The sequence below is a fragment of the Salvelinus namaycush genome, chromosome 29, assembly GCF_016432855.1.
Source record: "Salvelinus namaycush isolate Seneca chromosome 29, SaNama_1.0, whole genome shotgun sequence".
NCBI lineage: Eukaryota > Metazoa > Chordata > Actinopteri > Salmoniformes > Salmonidae > Salvelinus > Salvelinus namaycush.
Window position 1 is genome coordinate 15950513 of NC_052335.1, and position 27655 is coordinate 15978167.

Consider the following 27655-nt stretch of genomic DNA (forward strand, 5'->3'; position numbering starts at 1 on the left):
ATCATTACACAGATGCACCTTGTGCTGAAGACAATAAAAGGCCACTCTAAAATGTGCAGTTTTGTCACACAACACAATGCCAGAGATGTCTCAAGTTGAGGGAGTGTGCAATTGGCATGGTGACTGCAAGAACGTCCAGCAGTGCTTTTGCCAGATAATTGAATGTTAATTTCTCTACCATAAGCCGCCTCCAACGTTTTAGAGGATTTGGCACAACCAAAGAATTTCTGCACAAACTGTCAGAAACGGTCTCAGGGAAGTTCACCTGCGTCCTCATTGTACTCACCAGGGTCTTGACCTGACTGCAGTTCGGCGTCTTAACTGACTTCAGTGGGGCAAATGCTCACCTCCACTGGCACGGTGGAGAAGTATGATCTTCACGGATGAATCCCGGGTTTCAACTTTATCGGGCAGATGGCGTCGTGTGGGCGAGCGGTTTGCTGATGTGAACGTTGTGAACAGAGTGCCCCATGGTGGCGGTAGGGTTATGGCATGGGCAGGCATAAGCTAAGGACAACCAACACAATTGCATTTTATCGATGGCCATTTGAATCCACACAGAGATATCATGATGAGATCCTGAGGCCCATTCATCCACCACCATCACCTCATGTTTCAGCATGATAATGCATGGCCCCATGTCACAAGGATCTGTACACAATTCATGGAAGCTGAAATTGTCCCAGTTCTTCCATGGCCTGCATACTCACCAGACATGTCACACATTGAGGATGTTTGCGATGCTCTGGATCGACATGTACGACAGCGTGTTCCAGTTCCCGCCAATATCCAAAAACATTCCACAGGCCACAATCAACTCTATGTGAAGGAGATGTGTCGCGCTACATGAGGCAAATGGTGGTCACACCAGATACTGACTGGTTTTCTGATCCAAGCCCCTACTTTTTTTCTTCTTCAAGGTATCTGTGACCAACAGATGCATATCTGTATTCCCAATCATGTGAAATCCATAGATTAGGGCCTAATGAATTTATAATTTCCTTATATGAATTGTAACCCTGTAAAATCTTTGAAATTATTGTCTGTTGCGTTTATATTTTCATTCAGTATATGTTACATCCTTGTATTTCTACTGCTGTATCAAAGGCGCTGTCAGCCTCAGAAATGGCTAATATATTAATATTATCTCAGATTAGCAAATTACTAATCTCATGAGGCTATATATATTTATATGAGCTAACTTTAATCCTTTCCGGGGTAGCTTATATAAAACTGAACTCAATGATAAATGGGTTGTATTTCTAATAATTCTATTTATGATAATAACAAAAGGAATTAATCGATTCTTGAGGAGATTATGTTCAGCAGATGCCTGGTTTAGCTCGGCTGCTGTAATGGGTCCTATGTGTAGCTGGTGTAGACAGTCAGGCGCAGGACAGCAGATATGAGTAATCAACGTACTTTTACTCAAAATGTCAAATATACAAAGTAACAAATACACGCACACCATGACAGACCGAAAATACAATCACTCACAAAAACCCATGGGGGAACAGAGGGTTAAATAATGAACAAGTAATAGTGGGATTGAAATCAGGTGTGTAAAACAAAGACAAAACAAATGGAAATGAAAAGTGGATCGGCGGCTAGAAGGCCGGTGACGTCGACCGCCGAATGCCGCCCGAACAAGGAGAGGGACTTTGGCGGAAGTCGTGACAGTACCCCCCCTTTGACGCGCGGCACCGACCTCGGGGACGACCCGGAGGACGAGGCGCAGGGCGATCCGGATGGAGACGGTGGAAATCCCGCAGCAACGAAGGGTCCAGGACGTCCTCCACCGGCACCCAGCGTCTCTCCTCCTGACCGTACCCCTCCCACTCTACGAGGTACTGAAGGCCCCTCGCCCGACGCCTCGAGTCCAGGATAGCTCGAACAGCATACGCCGGGGCCCCCTCGATGTCCAGAGGGGGCGGAGGAACCTCCCGCACCTCAGCTTCCTGGAGTGGACCAGCCACCACCGGCCTGAGGAGACACATGGAACGAGGGATTAATACGATAATCTGGGGGAAGCTGTAACCTGTAGCATACCTTGTTCAGTCTCCTCAGGACTTTAAATGGCCCCACAAACCACGGACCCAGCTTCCGGCAGGGCAGGCGGAGGTGCAGGTTTTGGGTCGAGAGTCAGATTCGGTCCCGCCGCGGTGGCGGTCAGCGCCTTCTTTTTGGTGCACATGGGCGGCGTCCCAGGTCTCCTCCGAGCGCGTGAACCATTCGTCCACCACAGGAGCTTCAATCTGGCTCTGATGCCATGGTGCCAGAACCGGCTGATACCCCAGTACGCACTGGAAAGGAGAGAGGTTAGTGGAGGAGTGGCGGAGTGAGTTTTGGTCCGTCTCTGCCCAGAGGATGAACGCCGCCCACTCCCCCGGTCGGTCCTGGCAATATGACCGCAGAAACCTACCCACATCCTGGTTTACTCTATCCACCTGCCCGTTACTCTCGGGGTGAAAACCTGAGGTGAGGCTGACCGAGACCCCAGACGTTCCATGAACGCTCTCCAGACCCTGGAAGTGAACTGGGGACCTCGACCAGAGACTATGTCCTCAGGCACCCCGTAGAACCGGAAGACATGAGTGAACAGGGCCTTCACAGTCTGTAGAGCCGTAGGGAGACCGGGCAAAGGGAGGAGACGGCAGGACTTAGAAAACCGATCCACAACAACCATGATCGTGCTGTTGCCCTGTGAGGGAGGAAGATCCGTCAGGAAGTCCACCGACAGGTGTGACCACGGCCGTTGTGGAACGGGTAGGGGTTGTAATTTCCCTCTGGGCAGGTGCCTGGGAGCCTTGCACTGGGCGCACACCGAGCAGGAGGAAACATAAACCCTCACATCCTTGGCCAAGGTGGGCCACCAGTACTTCCCACTAAGGCAACGCACTGTCCGCCCGATGCCAGGATGACCAGAGGAGGGTGACGTATGGGCCCAATAGATCAAACGATCAGACGGAACGTACAGGCGCCCAGCTGGACACTGGGGGGGAGTGGGCTCTGTGCGTAACGCCCGCTCGATGTCCACGTCCAGCTCCCACACCACCGGTGCCACCAGGCAAGAGGCCGGAAGTATGGGAGTGTGATCCATGGACCGCTCCTCTGTGTCATACATCCGGGATAGTGGGTCTGCCTTAGCGTTCTGGGAACCTGGTCTGTAGGATAGGGTGAAAACAAAACGGGTAAAGAACATAGCCCACCTTGCCTGGCGAGGGTTCAGTCTCCTCGCCGCCCGGATGTACTCCAGATTGCGGTGGTCAGTCCAGATGAGAAAAGGGTGTTTAGCCCCCTCAAGCTAATGTCTCCACGCCTTCAGAGCCTTGACAACAGCCAACAACTCCCGGTCCCCCACATCATAGTTTCGCTCCGCCGGGCTGAGTTTCTTCGAAAAGAAGGCACAGGGGCGGAGCTTTGGTGGCGTGCCCGAGCGCTGAGAGAGCACGGCTCCTATCCCAGCCTTCGGACGCGTCCACCTCCACTATGAACGCCAAAGAGGGATCCAGATGAGCCAGAATGGGAGCGAAGGTAAACAGAGCCTTCAGGTGACCAAAAGCCCTGTCCGCCTCAGCCGACCACTGCAGCCGCACCGGTCCTCCCTTCAGCAGTGAGGTAATGGGAGCTGCTACCTGACCAAACCCCCGGTAGCAGTTGGCAAACCCCAGAAACCGCTGCACTTCCTTTACCGTGGTGGGAGTCGGCCAATTAAGCTCGGCTGAAATGCGGTCACTCTCCATCTCCAACCCTGATGTGGAAATGCAGTACCCTAAGAAGGAGACGGACTGTTGGAAGAACAGACATTTCTCAGCCTTGACGTACAGGTCATGCTCGAACAGTCAACCAAGAACCCTGCGCACCAGGGACACATGCTCGGCACGTGTAGCGGAGTATATCAGAATGTCATCAATATACACCACTACACCCTGCCCATGCAGGTCCCGAAAAATCTCGTCAACAAAGGCCTGGAACCCGTACGGCATGACGAGGTACTCATAGTGCCCTGAGGTGGTACTAAATGCCGTCTTCCACTCGTCCCCCTCCCGGATACGCACCAGGTTGTAAGCGATCCTGACATCCAATTTTGTGAAGAAGCGCGCCCCGTGCATTTACTTCGATCGCACTGGCGATGAGAGGCAGCGGGTAGCTGTACCTCACAGTGATCTGATTGATCCCTCAATAGTCAACACACGGGCGCAGACGCCCATTCTTCTTCTTCACAAAAAAGAAACTCGAGGAGGCAGGTGAAGTGGAGGGCCGAATGTATCCCTGCCCCAGGGATTCGGAGACATATGTTTCCATAGCCACCGTTTCCTCCTGTGACAGAGGATACACGTGACTCCTGGGAAGTGCTGCGTCTACCAGGAGATTTATCGCACAATCCCCCCGTCGATGAGGTGGTAATTTAGTCGCCCTCTTCTTACAGAAGGCGAGAGCCAAATCGGCATATTCTGAGGGGATGTGCACGATGGAGACCTGGTCTGAACTTTCCACCGTAGTCGCACCGATGGAAACCCCCACACACCTCCCTGAGCACTCTCGTGACCACCCCTTGAGAGCCCTCTGTTGCCACGAAATAGTGGGGTCATGATAGGCCAACCAGGGTAAGCCCAGCACCACGGGAAACGCAGGAGAATCAATAAGGAAGAGACTGATTCTCTCCTCATGACCCTCCTGTGTAACCATGTCAAGTGGAGCGGTGGCCTCCCTAATCAGCCCTGCCCCTAATGGTCGACTATCTAGGGCGTGCACAGGGAAAGGCATATCCACAGGAACAAGGGGAATCCCTAAACTATGAGCAAATGAACGGTCAATAAAATTCCCAGCAGCGCCTGAATCTACTAGTGCCTTATGCTGGGAATGCGGGGAAAACTCAGGAAATGAAATAAACACATACATGTGAGCAACAGGGGGCTCTGGGTGAGCCTGGTGCCGACTCACCTGGGGTGACACGATAGTGCCCTGCCTGCTGCCTCGACTCCCTGAGGAACCCCTCCAGCACCAACCAGCAGTGTGCCCTCTGCGGCCACAGATGGTGCAGGGAATGGCCCCTCCTCCGGTCGCGCTAAGTGCAGCACCTCCCAGCTCCATGGGCGTCGGAGCGGAGGTGCTGGTGGATGGAACTGACAGGTCCCGATCTGGATGTCCGTGGCAGTCAGGAGGTTGTCCAGCCGGATGGACAGGTCCACCAGCTGGTCCAATATGAGGGTGGTGTCTCGGCAGGCTAACTCCCGACGGACGTCCTCGCGCAGACTGCACCTGTAGTGATCGATCAGGGCCCTGTCGTTCCATCCCGCGCTGCGCGCTCCTCGTCCCCTGTCTCAGGTGGAACAGACGCTCACTCTGCGTAATAATCCAACACCGCATCTCCCTCACACCATAAGGTGTTGGCCCACTCCAGGGCTTTGCCTGAGAGGCAGGAAACGAGGGCGGACACACTCTCACGCCCCGAAGGAGCCGGGTGGACGGTTGCCAGGTAGAGCTCCAGTTGTAGTAGAAAACCCTGGCATCCGGCAGCCGTCCCATCATACTCCCTCGGGAGCGCGAGTCGAATCCTGCTGGTACCAGGGGAAAGAGGTGTGGACAGTGGGACCTGTTGTAGTGGGGCTGGTGGAGGCGCTGAAAAACCTCCTCCTCTCTCCAAACGATCCATAGTCTGCAGCACGCGATCCATGGCAGTGCCCAGGCGTTGCAACATGGTCGCGTGCTGCTGAACACGCTCCTCCACTGGAACAGGGAGTGCGTCTGCTCCTGCTGACTCCATTCTTATAGGTGAGTGATTCTGTAATGGGTCCTAGGTGTAGGTGGTGTAGAGAGTCAAGCGCAGGACAGCAGATATGAGTAATCAACATACTTTTACTCAAAATGTCAAATATACAAAGTAACAAATACACGCACACCATGACAGACCGAAAATACAATAAACAATCACTCACAAAAACCCATGGGGGAACAGAGGGTTAAATAATGAACAAGTAATAGTGGGATTGAAATTAGGTGTGTAAAACAAAAACAAAACAAATGGAAAATGAAAAGTGGATCGGCGGCGGCTAGAAGGCCGGTGACGTCCGGTGACGTCGCCCGAACAAGGAGAGGGACCGACTTCGGCGGAAGTCGTGACAGCTGCAGCACGGTGCTCTATTCTTCGTTCCACTTCTGGACTGTTGGTCCCTTCTGATTGGGGTGTTGTCCTGTAAGCATGGGGGTAGTGGGATGGGGGGGTGCTGTCCAATCTGGAAGGTGCCTGATGGTGCAGGGTGTTATTGGCCGCTCTGGATGGGGCCCGATGGTGCAGGGTGGAGCTGAATTCTCTGCCTGCGGCCCGATGGTGCAGGGTGGAGCTGGCTTCTCTGCCCGCGGCCCAATGGTGCAGGGTGGAGCTGGATTCTCTGCCCGCGGCCCGATGGTGCAGGGTGGTGTTGGCCGCTCTGGATGGGGTCCGATGGTGCAGGGTGGCGCTGGATTCTCTGGATGGGGCACAGCCTATAGCCAGCTCAGCATTGTTGCTCTGAATAAATGTGGAAGGGCACATCTCCAAGTAACAACAGGGTGGACACAGTGATTTTGTGTTAGTTAATCCATCCAACTCTGGCTGCCACTTGCTGCATTGCAGGATCTACATGTCTTCTCATTGCCATCAAATCATTAGTAGCGGTGTGAATTATAATACGTTTGACCCCATTTAATGTGTTGCTTGGCAGACTGACATGCCTGTAGTGCTGAACTTTTAGTGTTTTTTAAGGTCGGTTCGGTTTCAGTTCAATCATTAAAAAAACAATCACGGTTTCTGCAAAAAAAAATTACATTAAATTAATTATGAAATAATTCTATTAAAATTATTAGTGCTTTTTCATGGAAATAACAAAGCCAAAAATAGTGAACGTTCAACTGCCAAAACCTTGAAAATTCTCCATTGTCTCAGTCAGGGCCACATAGAAAAGTAGGAAATTACTATTAAATAAAATATATTTCAATTGTGTATATTACTTAGTTTTATTTGATGACATTATAATTTTTCATTCCTTAAAGTAATCATCTCATCTCTGCTCAGGCACTAGCAGCCAGCCAGCCAGCCAACCATCTAACATCATCTCTGTTCTCCCCATACTATACTGTCTTTAGTCATCCTATTTAGCTAGGCTAGCCTGCCTAAGTATGCTGCAGAACGGTCTGATAATCATTTTACTATAAATTATTTTACTACTATAAGTCATCCTTTAATGAACTCTCTATCCCTTCCTCTCATCGTTGTGTTGTCTACATTCCTCTCATGTGCCGGCGTATGTGGTGTGTGTGTATCTAACCTAAAGTAGCAGGCGTAAAAGTGTATCCATCTGTGTCCGAGCCAGAAAAGAACAGGCGCAATGGATTATGGTTAGTGTAGTTAATTGCCAAGTTTATTTGCTGAACTTGGTTGAATATTTGCTCAAGTAAAACAACTCCCTTCAGCCCAGCGTCCCATATAGTTCTTGACTTAATTTATCTTGTGAATGATTTGATTTCTCTCCAGAGAAATGGCGCATTGGGCTCACAAAAAAAACGAAATGGAACTCAAGTAATTGATCAGACGTCGGTCAATTGGCTGTTTAATAACCGGAAAAAAACATTTGGTTAATCACTAAGCACTACATGCTAGGGAAAAGCAGTTTCTCTGAGAAATGTGTCATTGGAGTCACAAAATAAAAGCCATAGGGTGCTCTGACTGTGTGCTGCTGTTGTGGGCTCTGGTGTCTGGAGTGATGTTCTTTGGAGTGGGGTGGTGACCACAGGTGGCCTTTCCTTGTCTTCCTCTCTCCTGAGGGTCCCAGCATGGCTCCGCTGGCACTCTGGGACTGGGATGTGAGGATCTAAGGGAGGTCTGTTCAGACCTATCTGACAAGGGGAATGTGCTGGTGTGGGTAGTGAGGAGTTGCACTGGGTCTGGTTACTGACCTCTTGTGCTGAATGTCTGAATTCTGGGAGGTCCACTATGAGAAGCTGTGGTACTGCTGATGAGGGGATGTGAGGGTGTGGTAGTAAGGGTTGTGGTAGGCCCCAGTTTTTCTCTCATAGGGTGGATGGCACTATAGCAATTCTATGACTGCTGACATAAGTCAACAGTGGCTGAGCATGGTGGTGCAGTGACAGGGAAGATAAGAGATACCAGTGCAGTCTGGGATAGGAGGAGGATGTGGTTTCAAAGGAACTGTGTGGCTTATAATAAGAATCCACTTCCTCCTGTACCTCCCCCACACATACACACTCGGAAACACACACCCACACACACTCGCTCTGATACACGCCCACTCGGGGACACACACCCCCACACCCCCACACACACACACACACACACACACACAAAGGCCTAATCTAATTCAGCTCAGCCTACAGTGTGGTAACCAGGCCCCTCGAATAGGCAGTTTCTTCTAAAAGAGGCAAACACTGTACACTATTGTGTTGTATGCATGTGAATAGCTACAACAGCAGCAACTCAAACTAAGTACCGCCACCTTTATTGGGGGAGCGATCATCCATGTATGTGTATATATATATATCACTGTGAAAAGAGTATGACATGCAAATTGCTTGTGAGCAGAATGAATGCGAGGGTAGACAGTTCCTGTCTACACTTTGAGATAGACAAGTAGGTCAAAACATCAGTCAGATGTCATACCTGTCTCTAAACTCTTCCATTCAAGCACAAGCACAGACGACAGAGTACGCCCGTCGTCTTCTGGTCAGCGGTCCCATTTGCAAGCAACTATGAACCTTATGCTAGGCCTTGGTAACACAACAATGTGGTACAGTAAGTGCTGTGTGTGTGTCCCTTTGATAACTCGGCACACATTTCTCATCCATATGTAAGTGTTAAGAGGAGCCACCACTACCAGTATGTCTCTGCCTTACAGCCACTCCTCAATATGCCTCACCTGACCCCGTAGTGTGCTCAACCACACTGGGTCTGAGGAGGCTTTTGGTAAGGAAGGTACCGGTTGGCCTGGCTGACACATGACCACCCTCCCCCCAACCTACAAATCCTCTGCACCAACTGTAACTGCCAATCTCCACAGACTGATCCCGGTGTACCCGTCTCCTCTGCAACGTTTGCGAACGGAATGCTTTGATCAGGCAAGAGAGGCACACCATCGCAAGCCACATAGCCGCAGGCTAAAGGGTGTGGCTACTTTTCCATATCAGGAACCAACCAGCTGCCAGGACACTAAACAGTATTTAGGCTGAGGCTGGGATTTAAGAATAAGCCTTTCCAGTTGTGAATTTTGAGTCCAGGAGTTACATCCAAAGCACATTTTTCTCCTACCTCGTGTATGACTCATTTGCTTGGAATCAGAGGACTCCTAGCCATGCTGAGATATTGGCAAAAAAAGAGAAAGGTAGATGCGTTCCAGGGAGTCCAGATGTTTTCCTCAGAGCAGGCTTTTCCAATGGTTGACTAACACCTTGATTGGAGCCCCTGCCATGTTTCAATGTGAAGAGTCCCATGGAGGTCGTCCTAGCATCCATCCGTGGCTTTGATTATCCCTGGATTAGTGGGAAAGTCCAAACTCGGTCTGCAGTGATGGAACCAATGCCCTTCAGTAACCGCTTAAACCCAAGTAGTTGACTCACTTCACGCTAAAATACAGCCCTATCTGATGAAAGCAAGAAACCTGGCATAATCGGGTCATTCAGGCTACATTTATATACCTTGCTTCCATTACATACAAACCAGTTCAGCATATTGTCAACCATACAGAGGAGACATGATGCACATTGGCATGTTTAAATTAGGTGACTGGCATACAGTGCTTGAATGAGCATGACCCTCCTAAACTAAAGTTGTTGTATAAAGTTTGAGAGTGACAGGTGGGCAAAGCATGAGCATTTTTAAAATGCACCCTGAGCTGAAAGAGCCTGACAACACCACCCTGCAGCCTTCATGGTTTCCCATGGGTGATGTCACCATGGCCACATCGAGAGAGAAAAAACATCTCCCCCCAAATCCCTTGTGGGCAAAACAGGCTCGCCGCCACACTAAGCGGCACAAATCCAGCATCGGCTGCCTTCCTTTTGAACAGGGCCCAGAGCCATTCCGGGTGGTGTCTGTCTGCATAGCTGAACTGGGATGACCCCCAAACTCCTAGACACGGCGCTACACTGTCCGACTGGCCGAGGCTGGAGGGAGGGAGGATTCTCCCGTAATAACCCATTGGCCTTGCAAACTCCTCGACCGTCCAACTTCCACAGAGTGTGTAGGAGTCTTACTGCTGCTGTCGCCCTCCACCACACCCTTATCCCTGCACCATTGCAGAAAGTTAAGTTGCGCCTCTGTGATTGAAAAGGGTGTTGTACACAACCCAATAACAGAATTCACTCTGAAATATCCAGCGTAGGCAATTAGAGGATTTCATATGTGAAAACAAACATAAGTGGCTGAAACCATCGTTTGTCATTGTCAGTCATTCTCTGAACTCCTTAATTTTGCAATCCGTTCTTCCCTGTGGCTACAGCTGTGTCGAGGTGAGGCGGCGTGCGCTGGCAACTGTACAGTCATACAGTGGGGGGTGTCATCCTCTTTGTTTATAGAACACAGAAAGGGTCAAAGGTAAAGCAGGTGCAAGTGGAAAACATGCACGAGGTTTGGCTTGGGTCACAGCAGAGACCCAGAGTTCAACCTACACACAGACTAATCCAAAAGTTAATAGTTCATTTCTATCCAGAAAAGGGCAAAGTCCTGATATAACCGCTACTAGTGTGTGTGAGCACTAACAGGTTTGTTATGAGGATGTATTCACAGGCCTTAGGTGTTGGGAACTAACATTTTATGGACCATGAACATTCGTAGCGGCCATTAAATACTTCAGAACAGTAAACATTCTTATAGACCGTAAACAATATTGAGGACCATAAACATTGCATCACTTGCATTGTAGACCTGGTTATCTATGAATGGAGCTGAAACAACAGGAAGCAATCTCAGGAATTTGTGAGACGACTTTATCTGCCCATTTAGGTCAAAAGACAACAGGTTGGCTAATTGAAAAATATGCAAAATCTACAAAGAAATCTACACTTATTTCATATCAAAACAGAGGAAGAATCAATGGAAGATTGTGTGATTTCCAAAGCCTTAGGTAAGTGGGTGTGGGAGATGGAGGGAATATGTATTTACCTCGTTTGTGAAGCCATCCCTCCTTCACAATGACTACTTCGCCCATGGTGGTCTGCGGAGGAATGGGGGTAAGGGGGAGGTTCTGTCTACTGAGGGAGTCCCACAGAAGGAGAAGACACTCTGGTCCCCTTCACTCAAATCAGAAGTGGTCTAGTGCTGGGGAAGGTTTCAGCCAGCACTGGTTACCTATTGGAGTAAGACAAAGAGACAGGCTGGATTTGAACTAGGACACCCTATTACACATTCTTCAATGCTGCAAATATTAACACACCACAGGCAGTGATAAAGCAACATTAAGAGACAAAGAAACAAGGACTACAAATGGCAATCAGTTATTATTCCAGAAAAACAGCTCAAGTCATTTACTATACAATTACAAAGTAATTACTAAATCACTATGTAACAAAATACAATGTTAGAGTAATTACAGTTTTACTACACATGAATAAGGACAAATTCATGTAGTGTTGCCATTTCTATCTGTATTTTCTGTAGCGTTGTACCCTACTGAACAAGTGTCTGGTATTTGTTATTATAAACTGGGTGGTTCGAACCCTGAATGCTGATTGGCTGACAGCCGTGGTATATCAGACCGTATATTTGTTTTTACTATTACGTTGGTAACCAGTTTATAATAGAAATAAAGCACCTTGGGGTTTCTGATATATTGCCAATATAGAAGAAAAAGAAACGCACACCTATTTAGGTGAGGTGCTGGCTAGCGGAGTAGAAAACTTAAAAATAAAGGAGAGCCGCACACTCTAGGAGCTCTAATTTAACCAATAAGGCACGAGGAGGTGTGGTATATACCACAGCTAAGGGCTGTGTCCAGGCACTCCGCATTGCATCGTGCATAAGAACAGCCTTTAGCCGTGGTATATTGGCCATATACCACACCTCCTCGTGCCTTATTGGTAAAATTAGAAGACCGGGTCCTTACTCGGATGGCACCAAGACACAGAACTATGCAGACCGTTTAGCAGCTGTCAAATCTTTCTACCTTGTCATGGCTACCACCCCATGTATCCCTCCATATCTATCAACAGTGGAAATATTGCACCAAAATTGTCCCTTGGATATATAGCCTACTTTGTGCAATGCCATATAAGATCATTTAATACGTTTAAGTGATAATGAACACCCTGGAAGCCGGTGTTTGAAGGATACATTGGCACGGGTGTTGTTAGGCCCGAGACAAAGTCGAGGGGAGGCAAACCGTGCCAATATATCCTCCAAACACCGGCTTCCAGGGCATTATCACTTTTATACAACGAGTTACCAACATATTCAAATAAAGATCGACATATTTTCATTAAAAAAAACATTTTGATAAATGTATTCATACTATTTCATCCTTCCACAAGATATAGTCCCGACACAAAACTAGAGTTGCTACCCAAGCCAGCTGGTTGTTCATTCTATCGGTTTGGTTGCCAGAGACGCAACTCAGTCGTTCAGTCTTTTTGTTCTGTATCTATGGACGCGACACAGGTCTTCGTTCTAAATGTTCCATTGCCATACTGGCTGGCAACATTCTTATCCCTTGCTTGCTAGCTAGCCAACTACAGCTAACTTACAGTCATGTCAAACAGTGCAGCCAGAACAGTAGCTGCATTTGTTTAAGCTGTTTCCTAGTGACATTTATTTGGATGCATCCATAGGCGCGATTTTGCCTGGCACAGAAAATGTGCTTTCTCATCAGGACACTGTTGTTCAGAGGAGCTAGCCAACAACACAACTAACACAATCACTTCAAACTGAAGCTGGAAAGACTACAAACTAGCGGCACTTTGTTTCATTTTCTTTTTTCAATTGACATTTCTTTGTGTATATATATCCATAAACATGATGCCAGCTGATTCATGATTTCGAATGGCTAAGAAAAGCTGCCTGCCTGTCTGTCTCATCCCGACACGTTCATTACTATGGGACAGCTTGAGATCGAATGTCAGAGAGCCAGACAGCAAGGTTAATACAAACCTCCGCTGTAGAAAACAAAGTGTTAGTCTAAAAATAAAATGTGAGATAACGGATTTTTATAGTGGAGATCAAGCTTACAAATTGTCTGGCTGGGCTGATGAGACAGTGGATTGTGCAGTCAGATGGAACAGAGTAAATAGGCATTTTAACGTTATAGATTTAGCCAGTGGTAACTTGGGGAAAAGACACCGGCTGGAATGCAGTTTTAACCAATCAGCATTAGAACCACCCGTTGTATGAAATTAAATAATAATCAAGGTGGTTCACAGGTTGGGTGTTCTGCTGTTGGACCAAACTAAATCAGGTATATTCAAGGAATGAGGGAAATTTCAGATTTCCATTGGTAGGCCTAAAAATTATAATATTGTACTATAACTACACTATGATCACCATTATTAATATTAGTGCTAGGCTAAAAAATAAAGAGAACCGTTGCTGAGCCTTGCAGAGCTTTATTTGCCCTAATCCTCTGGTTGTTGAAATCCTGCCCCTTGACTGCAACCCAATATTATATTAAATGACACCCCTGTTCATCAGAATGATATGACTAGCCATGAAAAGAGCTTATGAATGCATTGGCAGAAGATCTGTACGATAGAGAGAGAGGGGTTAATGCAGGTTCACATTATTTAATATGGCTTCAACAGACAGCAGGTGCTGTCTAGCACAGCAATATGCCAAGTGTTTCTACTGCTACTGTCAAGCTCTGTATGGAAATGGATGCATTCCAGATATACATTTTCTGCACGTCTATACAAATTACAGGACGGTTATAGCATGTTGATGTGGTTGTGCTGAGATGGTAAAGATCCAATGACTTCAAGGCACAGGGCTGGGGAAGGAGGCAGCAGTTCTGTAGACGAAGCCCAGACAGAACACCCCTCCCCACTGCACAACACTACATGCTCCATCTAGCAGCTAATTACATAAAACAACCTGAAACTGTCTTTACTATGCAGCTTAATGTTTTTGATCTACCAATCAAGTATCATTTCACCTAGGGAAAAAATAACAGATGCCCATAGTGAACTGTTCAGAAGCCCAAAACAAACAGACATGAAAGACAGGAGCAAGTATGTTTACAAAATGGCCATTCACTGGACCGTAGCCCACCAGACTATTTGTTTTTGTTTAACTAACTAGCTGCTAGCCATGTTCTGATTTCTTCATTTGAAGACCTCTCTCCAGGCCTATTGCAACCATTGGTGGTCACCAAATTATATCATGGGGAGCTCCCGTTAAACCATCAATAAAAGTGCTAAGTAACTGTCCAGTGAAAATATACTTTTAAAAGTTCTTATTCTGTTAACGCATACCCATATAAATGTTGTTGACTGATCCTGTATTTGTGGCCAAAGCATACATTGAAGAAAAACACACACAAAAACACCCTAAACTGTATATAAAACAGACCATTAAAAAATGCTTGCTATTTCCTCATAAAGTATGATGTCATACTCCTGAGGAGGATGAGCTGGCCAATCAGCCTACTATCAGGATAAATATTTTTTTATGACCAGTATACGCCCACACCATTCTGTTGTTGGGATATGCCCACACTATTCCAACACGGAAAAGCTGCTTTTAACATACGTAATTCCAAAAATGTTGGTAAGGAAAACTATTTCACGCATATTGTCATTATAAGTCATACTTCATAGAAATCTGGAAACACTGGACAATTACTTTAATAATTTGTATTAATAGTAATTTCTTATCAAGAGGGGAAAATAAAACATCCCTGAACTGTCCACATCTAAAATGTGTAATGAAATCAAGCAAACATGAGATCAACAGATATGCAGGTTTACTCTTGTGGGTTTTTGGTTGCAAGCAAGGCTGCTTAAAGGCTGTCATCTCCCATTGGTAGTTTGAAGAAATCCTGCACTATTGCAAGGTCATTGCAATTGGCCAGTCAAATCTAACTAGTTAGGCTACCACACAACAACAACAAAAGGTGAATTGCAAAATATTAGAAATGTACACATGGTATTCTCTAGCCCTGGTAAGGGCTTCAATCTGTGCAGTACAAAGGGGCAAGCCAAGGGTCAAGAGGTTGTGTGTGTGTAATGTCTCCTGTAATGAGTTGCCTATAGGAGAGAGCGAACAAACCCGGAGGGGTTCACCAGGAGGTCGTACACAGCTCCCAGAGAGGCATGATTTGTCGGCGTTGAGGCAAACATGAAGTTACAGACCTCGCAGTGACCTTTTTTGCTTGCTGCCTTGCAGTACATAGAGCCCCACTGTCAAACCACACTCATGTTGCACAGCACAGAAAGAATGCTGACAGGACTAAGCAGAGGTTAAGGTGAGGAAGCCAGGAAGGGGGAGATTGCGAGACAGTGGTTTTTCATTGCTTAGACTTTGTGGGAAACTGTCCGTCAACATAACACGCACATTTCCATAGGATGTACAAACTCAGCGAGCCACACTATAGGTCAGGCTACATCCGTTGTGATGTTTTAAGGCGCATTGAAGACATACGTAGTCTTCAACAAAACAGACAGACCCCTAACTGTACAGTTGTGGCCAAAAGTATTGAGAATGACACAAATATACATTTCCACAAAGTTTGCTTCTTCAGTGTCTTTAGATACTTTTGTCAGATGTTACTATGGAATACTGAAGTATAATTACAAGCATTTCATAAGTGTCAAAGGCTTTTATTGACAATTAAATGAAGTTGACGCAAAGAGTCAATATTTGCAGTGTTGACCCTTCTTTTTCAAGACCTCTGCAATCCACCCTGGGATGCTGTCAATTAACTTCTGGGCCACATCCTGACTGATGGCAGCCCATTCTTGCATAAACAATGTTTGGAGTTTGTCAGAATTTGTGGGGTTTTGTTTGTCCACCCGCCTCTTGAGGATTGACCACAAGTTCTCAATGGGATTAAGGTCTGTGGAGTTTCCTGGCCATGGACCCAAATATCAATGTTTTGTTCCCCGAGCCACTTAGTTATCACTTTTGCCTTATGGCAAGGTGCTCCATCATGCTGGAAAAGGCATTGTTCATCACCAAACTGTTCCTGGATGGTTGGGAGAAGTTGCTCTCGGAGGATGTGTTGGTACCATTCGTTATTCATGGTTGTGTTCTTAGGCAAAATTGTGAGTGAGTCCACTCCCTTGGCTGAGAAGCAACCCCACACATGAATGGTCTCAGGATGCTTTATTGTTGGCATGACACAGGACTGATGGTAGCGCTCACCTTGTCTTCTCCGGACAAGCTTTTTTCTGGATGCCCCAAACAATCGGAAAGGGGATTCATCAGAGAAAATGACTTTACCCCAGTCCTCAGCAGTCCAATCCCTGTACCTTTTGCAGAATATCAGTCTGTCCCTGATGTTTTTCCTGGAGATAAGTGGCTTCTTTGCTGCCCTTCTTGACACCAGGCCATCCTCCAAAAGTCTTTGCCTCACTGTGCGTGCAGATGCACTCACACCTGCCTGCTGCCATTCCTGAGCAAGCTCTGTACTGGTGGTGCCCCGATCCTGTAGCTGAATCAACTTTAGGAGACGGTCCTGGCGCTTGCTGGACTTTCTTGGGCGCCCTGAAGCCTTCTTCACAACAATTGAACCTCTCTCCTTGAAGTTCTTGATGATCCGATAAATGGTTGATTTAGGTGCAATCTTACTGGCAGCAATATCCTTGCCTGTGAAGTCCTTTTTGTGCAAAACAATGATGACGGCACGTGTTTCCTTGCAGTTAACCATGATTGACAGAGGAAGAACAATGATTTCAAGCACCACCCTCCTTTTGAAGCTTCCAGTCTGTTATTCAAACTCAATCAGCATGACAGAGTGATCTCCAGCCTTGTCCTCGTCAACACTCACACCTGTGTTAACGAGAGAATCACTGACATGATGTCAGCTGGTCCTTTTGTGGCAGGGCTGAAATGCAGTGGAAATGTTTTTTGGGGGATTCAGTTCATTTGCATGGCAAAGAGGGACTTTGCAATTAATTGCAATTCATCTGATCACTCTTCATAACATTCTGGATTATAGGCAAATTGCCATCATACAAACTGAGGCAGCAGACTTTGTGAAATGTAATATTTGTGTCATTCTCAAAACTTTTGGCCACGACTGTACATTTGATTTGACATCATGTTTTTTCACCCAGAATGGGATGTACAGTGTAATGAATCTCAGACGGACCTATAGGCAGACCAGAGGAATTGCTTTGAGATGATCCGGTGATCGCAAGGGGGGTGCAGCAAGGGCCCTATTGACTGGGACTAGCCAATGAGAACAGAGACGGTAAAAGGTAGACTAATTCCAGAGAAAAATCCTGCTGCCCCCAGCATACACCCCTCTTCCTCCTTCCTTTCTCCTTGCTACACACACACCCACCACCCATCAATGTCTGGTAGGGGTGGGCATGAATAATCGAGTACTCAAACAGACGTCAAAACTCAATATTTAACCAGAGATTTTTTTTTTAATTAAAGAAAGTCCAACACCGTAAAACTATTTGGTCAAAATGTTGTCTTGACCAAAACATTCATTTACTTTGACTCTAGTGTTCCATTTGTACCTGTGCATTTGCGGAACACAAGAAAAAAAAAAAACAAGCCAAGCATCACACATTCTGCTACCTAAAAGCCTTTACCCCTCTGTGTCTCACTCAATTGTGTTCGGAGCGCTCCCTCTACACACTCTACAGAAATAAATGCCTTTAAAAACATATCTAACTGATGGGATGACGACAGTTTTATCACAAATGTAAAATGGACTGGTTGACTGAAGTAGCAAAATATGTGTTACAATAATGAGCTGCAATTTTGGAACAATTGCGTAATTTCCCGCTTCAGCTACTTTGTGGTTGTCACTAGCTGCCAGTCACAAAATCAAAGTCTCTATATTAGAAAAACTCATGAAAGGTTGGGCATTAGGTTAGCAGTGTGGTTCAGGGTTAAGTTTAAAATCTGATTTTAAAAAGAGAAATTGTAGAAACAGGCACGGTGTCACACCCTGGCCTTTGTTATATTGATTTTCTTTATTAGTTTAGTTAGGTCAGGGTGTGACATGGGGGATGTTTGTGTGTTTTGTCTAGTTTAGGGTGTGTGTATTGTTTAGGGGGTTTTGTAGTATGTATGGGGTTGTGTTCAGTGTAGGTGTTTAGGAAAGTCTATGGTTGCCTGATTTGGTTCTCAATCAGAGACAGCTGTTTATTGTTGTCTCTGATTGGGAGCCATATTTAAGGCAGCCATAGGCTTTAGGTGTTTGTGGGTAATTATCTATGTTTAACGTTTGTAGCTTGTGTATGCACTAACGTTTGTAGCTTCACGGTCGTTTGTTGTTTTGTTTTGTAAAAGTGTTTGTTTTCGTGTTTCGTCATCTCTATTAAAAGAAGATGTACTCATATCCCGCTGCGCCTTGGTCCGCTTATTATGACGATCGTGACAGAATTACCCACCAACCCAGGACCAAGCAGCGTGTGAAACAGCAACAGGACCCACCTACACAGGATTTATGGCAATGGGAGCAGGATCTGGGCTACACTACGTGGGAGGAGATCGACAGGTGGGCGATCGACCCAGGGCGAATGCCGGAGCCCGCCTGGGATTCTCTGGCGCAGTGCGAGGAGGGATACCGGCGAATGGAGGCAGCACGACGACGCGGTAGGAAGCCTGTGAGTCAGCCCAAAAAAATTCTTGGGGGGGGGCTGAAAAGGGAGTGTGGCGAAGTCAGGTAGGAGACCTGCGCCTACTCCCTGTACTTACCGTGGAGAGCGAGAGTACGGGCAGACACCGTGTTACGCAGTAGAGCGCATGGTGTCTCCTGTACGTGTGCATAGCCCGGTGCGGTACATACCAGCTCCTCGTATCGGCCGGGCTAGATTGAGTATTGAGCCAGGTGCCATGAAGCCGGCTCAACGCGTCTGGTCTCCAGTGCGTCTCCTCGGGCCGGCTTACATGGCACCAGCCTTACGCATGGTGTCCCCGGTTCGCCTACATAGCCCGGTGCGGGTTATTCCACCTCCCCGCACTGGTCGGGTGATGGGGAGCATACAACCAGGTAAGGTTGGGCAGGCTCAGTGCTCAAGGGAGCCAGTACGCCTGCACGGTCCGGTATTTCCGGCGCCACCTCCTCGTCCCAGCCCAGTACCACCAGTGCCTACACCACGCACCAAGCCTCCTGTGCGTCTCCAGAGTCCTGTGCATCCTGTTGCTGCTCCCCGCACTAGCCCTGAGATGCGTGTCCCCAGCCCGGTACCACCAGTTCCGGCACCACGCACTAGGCCTAATGTGCGTCTCCAGGGTCCAGTATGCCCTGTTCCTTCTCCCCGCACTAGCCTTGAGGTGCGTGTCCTCAGCCCGGTACCTCCAGTTCCGGTACCACGCACCAGGCCTACTGTGCGCCTCAGCCGGCCAGAGTCTGCCGTCTGCCCAGTGCCGCCTGCACTGTCCGTCTGTCCCGAGCCGTCAGAGCTGCCCGTCTGTCCCGAGCCGTCAGAGCTGCCCGTCTGTCCCGAGCCGTCAGAGCTGCCCGTCTGTCCCGAGCCGTCAGAGCTGCCCGTCTGTCCCGAGCCGCTAGAGCCGTCCGCCAGACAGGATCAGCCAGAGCCGTCCGCCAGACAGGATCAGCCAGAGCCGTCCGCCAGACAGGATCAGCCAGAGCCGTCCGCCAGACAGGATCAGCCAGAGCCGTCCGCCAGACAGGATCAGCCAGAGCCGTCCTCCAGACAGGATCAGCCAGAGCCGTCCGCCAGACAGGATCAGCCAGAGCCGTCCGCCAGACAGGATCAGCCAGAGCCGTCCGCCAGACAGGATCAGCCAGAGCCGTCCGCCAGACAGGATCAGCCAGAGCCGTCCGCCAGACAGGATCAGCCAGAGCCGTCAGCCAGCCATGACCAGCCAGAGCCGTCAGCCAGCCATGACCAGCCAGAGCCGTCAGCCAGCCATGACCAGCCAGAGCCGTCAGCCAGCCATGACCAGCCAGAGCCGTCAGCCAGCCATGACCAGCCAGAGCCGTCAGCCAGCCATGACCAGCCAGAGCCGTCAGCCAGCCAGGATCCGCCAGAGCCAGCCAGCCAGGATCCGCCAGAGCCATCTGCCAGTCATGAGCTGCCCCTCAGTCCGGAGCTGCCCCTCAGTCCGGAGCTGCCCCTCAGTCCGGAGCTGCCCCTCAGCCCGGAGCTGCCCCTCCGTCCAGTGGCGCCCTATGGGATGGTAATCAGTCCGGGACTCGCCGTTCCAGAGGCGCCACCAAAGCGGGTAGTGACTATGGTGGAGGGGGGTCCACGTCCCGCACCCGAGCCGCCACCATAGGAAGGCCCACCGGGCCCTCCCCTTCTGTGTCAGGTTTTGCGGCCGGAGTCCGCACCTTTGGGGTGGGGTACTGTCACACCCTGGCCTTTGTTATATTGATTTTCTTTATTAGTTTAGTTAGGTCAGGGTGTGACATGGGGGATGTTTGTGTGTTTTGTCTAGTTTAGGGTGTGTGTATTGTTTAGGGGGTTTTGTAGTATGTATGGGGTTGTGTTCAGTGTAGGTGTTTAGGAAAGTCTATGGTTGCCTGATTTGGTTCTCAATCAGAGACAGCTGTTTATTGTTGTCTCTGATTGGGAGCCATATTTAAGGCAGTTTGAGTTTCGGTTTGCATCCCATCCAACACTCTACATAAAAGCAAAACGTTTACTTGGGTGTTACCCAGCCCCCTCCCTGGCCCAGGTGCCCAAAATCCTTGACAGTTTTGATTCTCAATTTCAGAGGTGTTATACCCACAAACAGTATCCAGTCCCTTCCGTGCCCCCTCTCAGCAGCCCCCACCCAACCATTCCCCTACTCCAGATATCTGCTCTTAGGTGTTTGTGGGTAATTATCTATGTTTAACGTTTGTAGCTTGTGTATGCACTAACGTTTGTAGCTTCACGGTCGTTTGTTGTTTTGTTTTGTAAAAGTGTTCGTTTTCGTGTTTCGTCATCTCTATTAAAAGAAGATGTACTCATATCCCGCTGCGCCTTGGTCCGCTTATTATGACGATCGTGACACACGGTTTATGATTAACGACTTATTGTTTATGACTTTGTGGCTGTGGTAACTCGTGACGACCCTACTTTGCAAATTGCTAGTGCCATTTAGAATTGGTTAGCCTAGGGTATAACCACCCTAAATAGACAGGTTCCAGACTGAAAATATGCAAAAACATTATTTTGATAAAGACAAAGATCATATTTGTCAGAATCATTAAGAATAGACCTACTCACCAAACACTAGGCCGTAATTCCTCCCATGTGGTGTCCAATGTGGAATTGTTAACATTCAGGATAAACGAAATCAAAATGTCTGTATATCGAAAAGAAGACCGATTTTTGGTTTGTACCCCTGAAAAATATTTTTCAACTCTCCAAATTGGGGCCAGTTTCAAATGATCACTGTTTGAGAATAAGTGTTCCAGACAGGAGATGTGCATCACTTCTGTTCTATTTTTACTATAAAATGTGTGTCGACTGTGATAAGGGCTCGGGAAATAAGAGCATCTTGTCTGCTAAATTAACAAAACAAGGCTATGCCAGTACACAGCCATAGGCTCCTACAAACAAGCACCACACTGCTGAAGGTTCAAATGATTAAAGCTTGATGATTAGTTGAATCAGCTGTGTAGTGCTAACGCAAAAACTAAATGTGCACCCCTTTGGGTCTCCAAGACCGAGCATGGGAAACCTTGGCATGTAGACAAATTCACCACAAAAAAATTCCAGTGCAGGCATTGTGTTCTAAAAATAGCTTTTATTTATTAAGAGTGCTCGAAGAAAAAAAAGTAGTGCGAGTACTCAAACAGTTCAAAAAGGTCAAATGTCCATCCCTAATGTCTGGCTCCTCAAAAAATGAAGTAAGCTTTATGCGACATTCTTTAGTGCAGACCCATCATACCCTTTGCTTTCTGAATTCACAGATTTTACACATCAACCAAACTTCTGGGAGAGCTCGATGGTCCCTTTTCGATTTCCTTGGTATGCACAGAAAGAGACCACAGTGTTCCTGTGAACGACAGAAATCTTTAACAACAGCCCTCTTGCCCATGTGGTTAACTCCCCTGCCCCAACTTGCAGCACAAACACACACTCGTATTATGCCAGCAGAAGCACAAGGATGCACAAACACACACTCGTATTATGCCAGCAGAAGCACATGGATGCACAAACACACACTCGTATTATGCCAGCAGAAGCACATGGATGCACAAACACACACTCGTATTATGCCAGCAGAAGCACATGGATGCACAAACACACACTCGTATTATGCCAGCAGAAGCACATGGATGCACAAACACACACTCGTATTATGCCAGCAGAAGCACATGGATGCACAAACACACACTCGTATTATGCCAGAAGAAGCACAAGGATGCACATAAAACAGCTAACACTATCATCCAACGACAGACATACAAAACATGTAAGAAACAGAAACACTCCTCACACCTGTCAACAGCATGCAGTCCAACACATGGGAGCACATAGAAACATGTGCAGTAAACACATTCTCACAAAAACACCTATAGGCTGATACAAATGGTCATGTCATGCACACACCAGACTAATAACTCTAACAAATGCTACCGTACCAAAACCACACAAAAATGTCTCATACATGCAACACACATGAACGCACACACACGCGCACACACACACACTCACACTGACATCTCCTCCTGGTTCAGGCACACTCCTGCAGCCCAGAGCGCTCCTCCCCTCCCAAAGACGCCTGCACGTCCCCCCCACCCCACCACTGCCGGCTGGCTGCGGAGGGGAAAAGAGACTTGGCCCATGGCCAAAACACTCGCTCCCTCAGACACACACACACACACACACACACACACACACACACACACACACACACACACACACACACACACACACACACACACACACACACACACACTGCAGCACTCGAATGAACCTAACGCCCTCACAGCTGGTCACGTGACCAAGCCAGAGAGGGAGGGGAGGAGAACGAGAGGGAGGAGAGAAGGAAGAAAGAAAGAAGGAGAAAGAGTAGGAGCGAGAGAAAGACCGATACAGAGGGAGGGAGGGAGAACGAGAGGGAGGAATGGGAAATGAGGGAGGGAAAGAAAGGGGGAAAGAGAGGAAAAAGAGAGGCCCCTTAGGGCTGCCACCGCCACGCCTAGTTCGACATTTGTGGCCTCGTCATGGTGGAGTGTGCACCACGCGCCCCAGTGTCAGGGAGCCAGGGAAGCTGCTGCAGAGGAGAGAGGGAGTGTATAAAATACAGCAAGAAAGAGGATGGACTCTTCTTCATGCCACGCAGCTGCACATCCACAGCTGGGATTTGTGGGATGTCAGTGGACATGCCTTGACATTAATTAACATGTGGAGTAGCAGGGTTTTATGGTGAATAGGGTGCATCCCAGCAGCGGCTCTGTGCAAATGTGCCTTTCAAAGTACAGGAGACGTTGGCCCTTGAAAGGGATGATAGGAGGCAAATAAACCTGCAGTTTTGTCAATGGATTGAGTTAACAGCACACAAAGTCTGCCAGGCCAGAAACTGCAGACGGTAGATAATGTGCATGAGCCAGTGTGTGCAGTGCAAAGGCTGAGGGAGGGCTTTTGGGTGGAATCACCCTTAATCCTAACGACTCATACATGTAGCAGCTGTTTCTGCCAGGTACAGTTGCTAACAGGTAGAGTTCACCAGGTTCATTCCACTAAATGGGTGAAATGATGCAAATACAAGAGTCAGCCACGTTGCCCATACTAGACCTACTATTTTGTTTGCTGTTCTGTTTGGTTACTAACCAGGTGACCACTGACCATGTTTGCTAATGATCCCTTACCTTCTAGTACACAATATTCTAAAGAAAGACCCCCAATCCTGTGTGTTGCGACTTTCTTCAGATTGACTGTTGTTTCCAATCATGTCTGGCAACTTTGAATAATCTGTCAGAATCAATTGAGACAGAAATGTGACAAAAGTTACTCATGTAATCAGTGTGGAGGTAACTTCTGTTAAGAGTTGTTTAAAAGAGGCTGTCAATATCCTCACATTCAGCAGGCTGTCAATATCCTCACATTCAGCAGGCTGTTAATATCCTCACATTCAGCAGGCTGTCAATATCCTCACATTCAGCAGGCTGTCAATATCCTCACATTCAGCAGGCTATCAATATCCTCACATTCAGCAGGCTGTCAATATCCTCACATTCAGCAGGCTGTCAATATCCTCACATTCAGCAGACTGTCAATATCCTCATATTCAGCACGCTGTCAACATCCTTTGCGTTAATTGCTAATGTTCGGGAACAGGCTGAGCAAAAGGGAACAATGAGTGGGTGAATAGCATAGAAGGAGCATTTACAGGACCCAAATATAAAACTCATTTCCAGATCCATTCCTTGAATTCTAATGACTTTGGACAGGGTGGTTCGCCTCTGAATTACAGTGTTTAGATTGTTGTTTGTTTTTATGTTAGGTAACTAAGCAACCACCACCCCCCTTGTTTTCAAATGGACCACCTTGAGTGAGTAGCCACATTTTTTCTGATGAGCGTGAAGATGGGTAAAAGAGTGCTTATTTATGCAATTAGTGTACAGCATATTTTACCTCCCTGTAAAACATAAGCATATGAAATACACTCAGCTTAGTTAAGAGAGACTATTACTGGGTGTAACAACTAGGCTGGCGCTGTAAGCTTGACTGGATGTCTGTGCGTGAGAAAGAGTTCAAAAGAGACTGACTATGGATTGCAAACAGAAGTGTCTGTTTTAAGGTGGTTGTGGCTAGTTCATTTGTAAACCCTTGAGAAGTAGCCATGATTAGACGTTTCTTCCAGACCTCATCTGTCTAGACAATAAATTGGGTTGAAAGACTCAAATACTGACATGTTGTTTGACTGATATCCTTCATGCTGCCCCACTCCTTGACCTCTGATGGGATTCAAAGGGTTATCTTTCTCAAACACACAGAGACAGTGAAATGCTTTGAGAGTTGTAAGAGGTGAGGGTGGACCCCTTGTTAAAATGTCATGAGATCTGGAGGTTGTGTGTATGTGTGTGTGTGCGCGCGGTTGACACAACAACTCCTCTTGCCATTTGTCTGATTGTACATCTGAACCTCTTGGCTCGCTGACCGGCACAATACGCTTGTCTGTGCTACAGCAGCAGATTCCAGAGACATTCCTCATATTCAGGCTACGACCAAATTTGAGGTATTTACATCCACAGGGCAAACAGTTCACACTACTGCTTACTTCAAAAAGTTGTCACAGCCTGTCTCTTACACTCTCCATCCTCTGGTGTTTTTTTTCAGTCTTTGTATTATGTTTTAGGTCTCCTGTTCCTCAAAACAACCCCAGGCACACACATTATATGTGAGATGTTCGTAACCATCTCATTTTTGGCTTTAAAATTATTTATCTGCCATGTTTAGCAACAACTGTGAGTATTGACCATGATCAAACAAAGATATTGGCATTTAGTAGAGAACTGTTCCCAACTGCAATGGATTATTTTCATGGCAACTTGTTTGTTTTAAGCCTCAATATGCTCCCCCTTCCTCCTCCGAAAAACTGTCAGTGGTACCCTGGCATCACCACAAATCTGCCTTGAATCCTGTCTGACCTCCTTGTTAGTGTGTGCTCTCTCTCTTCTCAAGGTAATCCACAAACACTAGATTTTAGGAGCATGTCTAAGAGGAGATAGCAGTTGTGTGAGAGAGACAACGTGTCTGGTGTCTGATTTAATAATAATTTGCATGTTATTCATTATGCTCACAATAACCCTGCCCTTGGCTTGGACTTTGGTATCGAAAGATGCTGAGTTGGGTACCAGAGGAAAGCCTTGCTACATTTTCACCCGTCACTTTGTCAGTGTAAGGATTTTAAGTCATTTTTTCTGTTATGTAATTGTAGTGTTTTGAGAGGTATTTTTGCTGTAGGCATAATTTCAGCTCAATTATTCCTGGAGATTGAAAATGAATACTAGCCTCTGTCCATCACATCTTGTTTTTAAATGCTTCAACACAAACACACAATCTCACTATCTCCTAAACTTTCTATATTTTGTTCTCTAAGTAATATGGAGTAAAAGTAAAAATAAAAATCATGGTGATTACTGCACTTCCTCACCTGTGGCAAAATCCATAATTGAGAATAGGCAGATGCACTATCTGATGCACTATCTGACAGTTTAACATCACATCATTTTTGCAAATGGCATGTCATGATACAAATCTATAACACAAAGATAGTGTGAAATAGTTTTTTTTTTTTTATGCAGTAAAATAGGTCATTTAGAACTTTATACAGTGGTTGCTTTTCATGAAATACATTTTGTAATCATATCACCGTTTGAATACAACGTTTCAGCCAATCTTTTAGGGTTGATACACGAGTAGCCTATGTGGATGTAATGTTTCCACACTATAACGCAATAAGTGGGGGCCATTGTTACAGTCGGGTTACAGCACACGTGTTAGCCTACTGCAAAAAGCAGGTTCCCTTATTCTCTATGGTTAGCCTACAATGTAGAAAATATATCAATGGAACAACCTTCAAGTCCCGGTCAGTTATTTTAGGTTCATCAATAAAATAATTCAACTAAGTTTCAACTAAATTAGGCTACAAGACAATACTGAGTGAATAGGCTGAGCTTCACCAAAGAACAAAAAGATGTTGGGAAACTTATTGGACTTGTCACTAATAACACTGTACGGCGGATTTACACTCCTTGCTGTGGCCAAATGATGCCAAGCGGCATAAAGCAAATGTACTACTAACATAACAACTAATGACAGGGAATTGACTTTAGTTTCCCGAGCACTGTGACCGACACCTAAAAAAAATAAGATTTTACAGTAATTATGTGAACTCTTCGTAAATATAATGTAAGAAATGTAATAACGTGCATAACTGTGGAAATTAGCTATGCGTCACAAAGCTACACATTACACACAGTCGGCTAAGTGGAACAATATCCCGAATTGTAAATATTTCTCATATTTTGGCTCGTTTTTTTACAGTTCTAGGCCTAGCAGCAGATTGGGTGAAGAAGATATCCGCATCCCACTGACTACAATGGGAACTACCCTTTCTGGCATGACTGAAGACTGAAACAACAAAATAAGAAATCAAACACAGTACTTTACCTTAACCAATTCAAATGTTATTCCGGGCCATTGCTTGGACTCTTTGACAATTTATCAGCGGATATGTCCATGCGTATTCGTTAATGTATCCTCGTGCACTAGAAGTCTAGCCTTTCTCCCATTAAACCAACCGAGCCTTATGTCTGAACGACATTTGAATCGCTCCTGGGTCCTAAAGCCGACCCAATACCTGTACCGTAACCTCATTTGCCTTTTCACCCGTTTCAAGAGTTCATACTCATTGTGTCACTCAAGATGCAAAATGCCACGTTTTCTGGGACTGTGTTGTTAAACTAGAACGTTATACGGGATGATGATGATGATAAAATTGAGAACTTTACTGTAGGCAGAAACAACTTGCTTTGTATCTATCTAATGTATTTACGGGTAATTGAGAGAATATTATATTTCA

The 27655-nt window shown here is 46.8% G+C and overlaps 1 protein-coding gene across 3 annotated transcripts in view; it reads right to left on the reverse strand.

Annotated features, from left to right (window-relative positions):
* LOC120023915 (RAC-alpha serine/threonine-protein kinase) overlaps positions 1-27372 on the reverse strand; it is a 43149-nt gene extending 15777 nt beyond the window's left edge. For all 3 annotated transcript variants that reach the window (XM_038968016.1, XM_038968015.1, XM_038968017.1), the window contains exons 1-2: positions 27244-27372; positions 11153-11338 (exon numbers count right to left, since the gene is read on the reverse strand). In XM_038968016.1, the coding sequence (XP_038823944.1) occupies positions 11153-11198 (46 nt within the window). In that variant the 5' untranslated portion in view covers positions 11199-11338; positions 27244-27372. The remainder of the gene's footprint in view (positions 1-11152; positions 11339-27243) is intronic.
* Between the last annotated feature and the right edge of the window lie 283 nt (positions 27373-27655).